General features: G+C 51.4%; 1 protein-coding gene across 1 annotated transcript; it reads right to left on the reverse strand.

The window, feature by feature from the left end:
* Window positions 1-503: 503 nt before the first annotated feature.
* RPN1 (ribophorin I) lies at window positions 504-7,999 on the reverse strand. The gene is made up of 10 exons (XM_026052485.1): window positions 7,757-7,999; window positions 7,168-7,232; window positions 5,584-5,890; window positions 5,013-5,222; window positions 3,872-4,064; window positions 3,421-3,520; window positions 3,016-3,154; window positions 2,736-2,855; window positions 2,035-2,280; window positions 504-1,008 (listed from the first exon to the last, which is right to left on the reverse strand). The coding sequence occupies exons 1-10, from the start codon at window positions 7,982-7,984 to the stop codon at window positions 826-828; spliced, it is 1,791 nt and encodes a 596-aa protein (XP_025908270.1). The 5' UTR covers window positions 7,985-7,999; the 3' UTR covers window positions 504-825.
* Window positions 8,000-8,400: the final 401 nt, after the last annotated feature.

Consider the following 8,400-nt stretch of genomic DNA (forward strand, 5'->3'; position numbering starts at 1 on the left):
CACGATGGCGCCCCCAGGCGGCGCCTCAGCGGCCCGGCCCGGCCCGCGGGCGGGAAACCGCGGCCGCAGCGGGCGGCACCGCGCCCGGCCCGCTCCCCGCGCCCGGCCCGCTCCGATCCGGTCCCCCCGCACAACCCGGACCGGCCTCCCTTAGACCCGGGCCCGGGTTTGGCCCGTACCAAGAGGCAAAGCCAAGGGGGAAACGCGACAGTGGGGGACCAGTCCTATGCTGAACTCTGCTCCCCCGGGAACAGCACCAGCACACATTGGTTCCGGGGACTGCCAAGACCCCGCTCCCCACCCCGGTACCAGTGCTGCCACTGCAGGCCGGGCCGGGATCCCATTCCAGGCTGGTTCCCCCCGGCCCTGCTGCTGTGGACCCTGCCCACCCACCACTTAGCTCAAATACAAGGGGCGGCCGCTGTTTTATTCCAAAGCCTTTAAAACAAAATCATCTTTATTCCTTCTGGACGTGACATTGGGGTTTGCCATGAGCACGTCTGTGCTCTGTCCGGCCGTGTGTAAGAGCACAGCTGCACAGGGACAAACAAAAGCAGAATATTTTATAACCTCGCTGTGTCTCGCCTCCAGAAGCCCCGTTATCCACCCAAAAGCAAGACATCATGGTCCCTTGCACAGCATATATTGCTGAGGCTCTTTGAAAGAATCTAAAAACAAAATTTACTTGCAGACCTTTTTTCACATGAATTATTTTCCCATTTTGCTGGGAAGGAGTATTACTAGTTTTGGCTCAAAGTGTGTCCACTCCCAGGCCTCTGAGCTCTGTTTGCATCCCTCCCTTCTCCCAGTTACTAACCCACCGCGTTACAAAGCGTCAAGAATGTTGTCGATCTTGGTGACGAGCTCCTGGCGCTTGTTGGAATGCGTCTTCTCGTTCTCGATGTACGTGTCCTTCTTGAGCTTGCCTGCCACCAGCCGCTCCGCCTCAACAGAGGACTTTAGAACAAGCTCCTTGACTTGGCTGTCGAGCTTCTGGATCTCACTCACCTGAGAGGAGTGAGAAACAAACGGAATGTGATGACTCAAAAATCATCCCTACAGTGAAGCTGGGACAGTAACACTGAGCCATCAGTGTTAAGAGGAACATCAATGGTAAGAGGAACATCTCCTGTCTGCCTATGGCCTCCTGAGCTGCCACCTCTCTGTCATTGTGTTGTGAGGAACAACTTGCAAGTGGGTAACTAAGCAGGGGTCTGAGACACCAGGAGCTACATGAGCAGGAGAGAGGTGCAATGGCTGTTGATTGGTGTTACCAGTGGGTTTTGAAAGGCTTTCAGCTACATCACAGCTACCACGAAGCTGTGTCCTTCTTGCAGTGAAGGTAATGGTGTGTGAGAACAAGGGCTGCTGTCCACAGCGACAGATCTACTCCTCTAGCCAGTAACAGAGTGAGCAAGGAGGCTGTGCCTTGAATGGACCTTGGAGATTGGCATGTCCCCGCTTGCAGTTAGCTGTCTGTTCCAGGTACGTCTTAAAATAGATAGTGTAAAGCGAAGAGCAGAGTGAGCACCCTCATGCCACAGCTTTCCACACAGTACAGCAAAATCCCCTGGGAAGCAGCACGTTACTGGAGCTGCCAGCATCAAATTCACGTGTGCAAGAAACTATGGGATTAGGGAGAAGACTTTGGTGTGGTGAGTTTGATTAGCAGAGTCAGAAGAGATAGTGTCGATGGCTTCTATTCTTACCTAAATGCCACTGCCATGAGTTCAATGACAAGCTTTAGGACCATTACAGATGTGTACCCACACCGCTGCTTAACTGATGTTTTAGTGAACAGCTGCTTGTGCTGTTTCTAACAACACCCAGAGGGCTACGTAGCCAAGATTACGGCAAATGGTGGTGGGGGGGGAAACAACAGAATAAATGGAATTTTACACCTTCCAGGGAAAAAATGTAATCTGAGGCCTAAAAAAAAAGATACGGACTGAAGAAACTAAACCACAAATTAAAACTGACTTAGAATACTTAATAGAGCCAAGAAAAGCAGACCTTTAAAAATACATTTCTTACCTTATCACATAAATCAGAGCCTTCTGTCTTCAGTTTAGACTGCAGAGAGGCTATTTCACTTGTCAGGGCCTTGTGCTCTGTCTCCAAAGACTTTTTGCCGCTGTTCAGGGTGGAGATGTCCCGTGACTGCTTGTACTTATTCACCGCTTCATCAAAGTGACGATAGAGCCCAAGCCTCTTGTTTACCAGAGTTAGAACTTGCTCTGTGATACAGGCAACCTTCATCCTAGCTTCAGCAGCTGGATCCTGCAAGAGGAGAGAATGGAAGATCAGCACAATCACCTCCTTGATCTACTTCAAGCCATGTTTACAGTTTGGCACGGGGCTATTAGGGAAATGGCTCCCTTTGCAATTAGCTCAACTGACTGCAATCAATAAATGATACACGTGTCTTGTTCAAGGACCAACTAGGGCAAGCGCTGCACTTAAGCTAACCTAGCAAGCAGCTCTAGAGGCTCTGCTTCTCAGGGATGGGCTTTATCTAGAAGACAAAACTCAGATTAGCCTTAAAACATCAACTGAAACCCTGCAGAGGAATATCAGTGCTCAGGCATGGTAGAAAAAAGGGCTCCCTTCAAGCATCCAGATGGATACCTACTCACCATCAATATTCAGAGGGAAAAACTACTGGTTAAAAAAATCTCCAGCTACTGCATGAGTGAACTATTAATGTTCCCAAAGGGCTTTTCATCATACAGCACCTTAGTGATGGAGAAATCCAGCCGCACGTAGACAATCACAGTGAAGAACAAGATATAAAAGGCTCCAACCACCAGCAAAGGCTCCTGCAGCATCAGGATTTTGTTGAAGGTGTAATGAACCTAGAAGAGAAGATTGAGACATTGAGAAATGACCCATGTCACTATGGCAGAGAACCTCTCCCAGTGGAACTGGCCACGAAGCATGAGAGGTGCTGATGGAAACAGGAGGCCCAGCTTGTCAGGCAAACCAGACAAAGAGAGGCTCACCACGATGACTTACCACAATGTCCTGAATGTGCTGCTCCACCAGGTTGCTCTTGTGGGCCACAATAACGGGGCGTCCAAAAGTGTCCAGGTACGTGTAGTGGAGCTCATCAGAAGCACGATTGATCTCATAGGGGCTGTCCACATGGATATTCCTATGGATAAAGCCAGTCTGACATGACTCTTATGCTATTTGAGATGAAGCAATTCAAAACTTGGCTGGTCAACTGTGGCCTCTAGCATGGAGCCAATTATGCAGTTTAAACATCCCTTTAAAAGGAAACAAGGTAGTGCTCCAAGGTTTCCTCTGTATTCACAGCCAGTGGTTTTGTTTCACTGTCCTCGGGGCATTAAGTACACAAAAGGATTGGCACTAACATCCTCTATTTGGCAGTAATGAGCCAGCAGTAATGACACTTACTTGGCACCTTCTGGCAAGATGATCTTGACAGTCAGAGAGTCTGTAACTTGCTCATCAAAAACGTGGTCTACAAATCTCATCTTCAGGGCATACTGATCACCTAAGAGCACAAACCAGGGAGAGGTTACACTTCCCGGAAGAACGTGGGGCAACACTGAGATACTGTTCTTAACAGAATGAAACATGGATGTATTATCATGGATGAGCAGAATGAAGGATGGATGTATCATACAGCACAGGGTACTAGCTGACTCAAGTATGTTTTAACCAGAAGTCTACAAAATCCTGAAGTAAACACAGAACAGAGGGATGGGTTTGCATATTCTAAAAACAATACGTAACCACTGTTGTTGTTAAGGTGTGAGTCAAACGGTCAAGTCCTTCACTGTACTACAACCACCCTACAACACAGAAAAGAGAGTTTCTTATTCCCTTCTGCTGTGCCACCCACCAAGGTTGTAGAGATACTCATAGCTTGGCAGGTTGTAGCCGATGATGTAGTGAGTCTTCCATCCCCCAAAGAGCGGGAAGCGGGGCCGGATCTCCATCTCCACGGAGTCATCCAGGACAAGGAGGTGGCTGGTGGAGATGTTTCCAATTTCATCGCGGTAATACACGTCCTGAGCAGCAGCAGGGAGAATAGTCTGCAGGGGGAGAAGCAACACACAGTCCATCAGCTCTCCAGCTCCTTTCCAGGAGAGCTGGCAAAACCAGTAACAGCTGCTAAGCATCAGGAACGTCATTCCCATGGGACAGACCACAAAATGGCCAGGCAGTTACACTGTCTGTAGCTGTGTAAAGTAGAACTGTGCTGTTACAAACAATCAACAACAAAAGTGAGTGCCAGCGCTCAGGTTACTCGGCCTTTAAGTGATTGGGGGAATCCAGCACTTTCCCCAGCCCAGCTGCAAGTACCCCACACAGCAGGGATCTCGTCACACCCGTCAGGACAGCAATTCCTTTTTCCTTCCAGCCCACTGCTCCTAATTTCTTGAACTCGCTGTTTTGCACTCAGCAAAACAAGATTTCTATTTGGCTGTGCTGCTTCAGCGAGCTACAATATGCGGTCCTGGAGGCTTCGAGGAGCGAGAAAGGTTTCAGCTGAGATTAACACACAAAATACCTTTCCCATCCGGCTAGCAGAGCTACAGCTTTAACACTCCAAGTGCTTCACAATAAGGAATGAACAGGTGAGTTTCTAATTAATATTCAACATGATGAGATTATAACAGAGGGCAACAGGGAAAATAAGACAGCGAGGACAAAAAAGGGTCCTTGTACAGGGAAGCAGAGCTGTCAGCACAGGGGAATAAGAGTTTTGGTGACTCCCCTAGATTGTGGGAGTGTGGAGAGACACTACCCCACCTGGTCAGTGTAGTGTGTTTGGTCAGCAGATGTAACCTCCTAGCACCTGTACTTCCTCCTGTACCTCCATTAGCTATACCCATCCCCTATGGGCCTTCTCTGCAAATATTTTAGATCTTTAATGTTCCCTCATGACTTGGGTACAGTCACCAAAGGGAAAAGAGACGGGTAAGTGGATTTTCATCTGAGGATACAAGAGCAGGAAGCTACAGATACAAAATGTCAACCTTAAAGGACTTGACCGAAGAGATCCCGCTGTCTGGCTGTCTCTGGTAGTCGTATCTGGAGAAGGGCCCTTTCAGCACCGCTCCCGTGTGCTTTAAATCAACCGTCTCTTCAACCGCAATGTTCCCCCAGTGAGACACCTCGATGACTCGGGTCATACTGGTGATGGTCAGGAATGGACTGTTATTTTCATAGTGCACCTTCAGGGTGTCCTAACAAGGAGAGAGGATAATTGATTAGCCACAAACTTCTTCCCAATTAGTTATTTCCGCGTTCCACAGAGGACCTTCTGTGATAGATTCTCTAGAAGGGTGAAGTCTGCAGAGAAGGCTTTGCTGCAGAGTGTTGGTTGATAAGAAAGAATCACCCAGCCCAGGTCACACAGAGATCATCAGTGGGTCGTTGCTACTGGGGATGCACCAGCAGAATCCCCCACTGCAAATATAGCCCTGCCCAAACCATGCATGGTCTGCCTCCACTTCCCACTTTCTGGTCTCTTGACATGCAGGTCCCATGTTTACAAGATGTTTGTGGCAAAGCAACAAACAGCAGCCTCTTTGTAAGGATATTTACCTGGCTATAAGGAGGGATATCCTTGAAGGGGCCATATTCAATCATGTCTTCCGTGCGAGAAGGGTTGCCCAGCTTGGTGTAGCTCTCCACGTTCCTGGAGGCCAATTTGAGCCGGGTTGTTTGGCTCTTGGTTAAGTATGGTGAGTAGAAGTAGTGATTTCCTTCAAAGACCACAAACTGCTTCTCGCTCTGGGTTATGTGGGTGGGATACGGCTGCAGGACGTGCGTGAAAACCATTTCCACAGACACACGGACCTTGGCTCCTGGTGCCAAAGGGGATGGCAGCTTCACGGAGAAGAATTTTCCACTGGAAGGGAGAAAAGCAGGTAAGCCATAAATGCCACATCTCCCTTGAGACAGCAGTCAAATGCACCCTCTGTGACAATCCCTGTGGATGGGAGCCCTTCGGGGACTCTGTATCACTTATGGGTGTGTGATGGGGCTCATGTCTTGTCCTACAGGACGTGCTTGATCTAGACTGGGATAAGCAGGACAGGGGCAACAACGGGTGAAAAGTGTTCAGGGACAATTATGACCCTTGGTTCGCAATGCCATCCGGTCCCATTCTGGAAGGGAAATGGTGACACATTCCCCTCTCCGGTTCTGTTTCTATAAGGTATGCTTTGACATGGTCTTTCCATTGCTTTCTAGACAAAAATAATGATCTGGATGGGAGAAGTATGTGCAAATGCCCAGAAGGCAAATCACAGACACCTTAAGCACTCCCTGCTCCCAGGGAGTTTGTTCCCTCACTGCTCAGCATCACTTGTGCACAAGCAGGATCCAAAACTAAGGTATGGCCAGAAAACCAGTATGGTTTTGCACTGCATTACTGAAGGCAGCTCCAAAAGCACCTGCCTGTTCCACATTTAGACAAGTGCACAACACTCCAGCGCTGCCTGCAAAGCATCAGGTGAAGGACAGCACCCTCTCTCTGCAGCAACCCATGCAGAGCGCCAACATCTGATGCAGCAACATTGCCCACGTTAGACATGAGAGCCCTGCTCTGGGAACGTGTCCAGAGGGCATTTATGATCTCTGTAAATACCAGGGCAGCCTGTTTGAGGGCCCCCTAAAGGGAGCAATAGAGAATGGCACAACTATAGCTGTAATGGGCATCTCACCTGAGGCCTTTTAATGAGGAAGAGGGCAGTATTTAAGGCCTCCCTGGGGGAGGGAGTCAGCCCTTTCCTTAAGGGAGATTCAGTGCAGCTGAATCTCTTGGAGGCAGCATTTAAGAGGCTCTGTCTCTAGCCAGACTCTCACTGTGCTGCAGCCCTGGAAGGATGTGAGAAGACACAGAAACGTACGGCCATGTGGATGATGTCCTATGGAATGAGCATCTAAGGAAATGCCGTGACTTCAGTCTGACCTCCTGGGCTGCAGGAACTGGACTAAATTATCCATGTGAATGGTGTTCCTTAATCCTGCAGCAACCCAGGGCAGTCCGAGTACAGCTTGGCCCCTTTCCAGACCAGAGAACCCGGGATGCCTCCAGGTATGTCAGCCCATGGTTACGTTTCTGTGCAATTCTAGGGGAGATGCTGCAGTGTGGATGTGCAAGCTCCGGGTACAGACACTCACCTCTTCCCTTTCACTTTGGTCTCTCTCACTTCCAAGGTGTTCTCCTCCTCTTCCTCACCCTTCACCTGGTCCAAAACAACAGCCAGGTCAGTATGCTGCAGTTTGAAAGCACTAACATGAATGGGGCAAAATACCCCCTAACATCTTTATATGGGGATGCACCCACACTAAGTACTACCTAATGGAGAACTGCTTTATTTTTAAATACAACTCTTTAATCATTCTTTTTTCATTGATGAAATGGCTCCTTGCATTAATGTGCAAGAGCTGGTGCTAAAGGGGCTGCTGACAACCCTCTGGAGACTCCCTAGGCCTGGTTCCCAGTCCAGCAGAGCCCCTGCCACCTGTATGAGTGCAAAGCCGGCCAGACTTACTGATTTCTCTACAGTGACGGGGGCGCTGAGCTGGGGACCCGGGGGGCAGAGGTGACACCCCGATGGGACGAGAGCCCCCCCGCGTTCAAGCGCCGTTGGGGAGCGGCCGCGGGGCCGCCCCGTCGGTGCCGACGTGTCCCTCGCTGCGGGCCCCGCCGCGCGGAGCCGACGCGTGGGCCTCGGGCGCCGGGGCCGCCCCGCTCCGCCGCGCTCACCTGCACGCCCAGGTAGGCGAGATGCGGCTCCAGGCCGGGCTCCAGCGCCAGCAGGAAGGCGCTGGCGGCGCTGCCCCCCGCCGCGTTGGCCAGCCCGATCTCGGCCGAGACCTTGGCCAGGTGCGTGCTGAGGTCCACGGTGCGCCGCACCTCCTCGGCCAGCAGCTCGGCGGCGGTGGCCCGCGCGGCCGCCACGCACACGAGCAGGCGCCACAGCAGCCCCGCCATGGCCGACGCCGCGCTGAGCGGGGAGGGCACAAGATGGCGGCGCCCGCGCTGAGCGGGGAGGGCACAAGATGGCGGCGTCCAACAGGGGAGGTGGCGCAACATGGCGGCGCCCAGCAGCGGCTGAGGCCCCCCTGTCGACTAGGCGGCCGCGCGAGTGCCTGAGTGGAAAGGCAGTGGCTGAGGGCCTGGGGCTGTGTGATGGGTCATGATGCCCCCCCCACCCGGGAGCCCCGCGACATAAGTGGCTGCTCGTGTCTGTGCTGCGTGATCCACTGTTAAAGGTGGCTGACGAGTTCAGCCAAACCTGGACCTGAGCTTGCTGGGCAATGCAAGGCTCCAGCATCTGAGCTGTTGCAGGCTCCAGCCAGCACTAACCCCATGTTCAGCTCCCTTCCTGACCGCAATAACTGAGTTGT

Source organism: Nothoprocta perdicaria, unplaced genomic scaffold, assembly GCF_003342845.1.
Source record: "Nothoprocta perdicaria isolate Ctin4 unplaced genomic scaffold, notPer1 scaffold_9, whole genome shotgun sequence".
Taxonomy (NCBI): Eukaryota; Metazoa; Chordata; class Aves; order Tinamiformes; family Tinamidae; genus Nothoprocta; species Nothoprocta perdicaria.

What these genes read in the sequence shown, in the direction of transcription:
- RPN1 (XM_026052485.1), bottom strand. Translation starts at nt 7,984, where the DNA reads ATGGCGGGGCTGCTGTGGCGCCTGCTCGTGTGCGTGGCGGCCGCGCGG. An exon ending in TCGCCTACCTGGGCGTGCAG is followed by an intron (nt 7,233 to 7,756) that starts GTGAGCGCGGCG and finishes GTTTTGGACCAG; the next exon opens with GTGAAGGGTGAGGAAGAGGA. An exon ending in TGAGTATCTCTACAACCTTG is followed by an intron (nt 3,521 to 3,871) that starts GTGGGTGGCACA and finishes TTGTGCTCTTAG; the next exon opens with GTGATCAGTATGCCCTGAAG.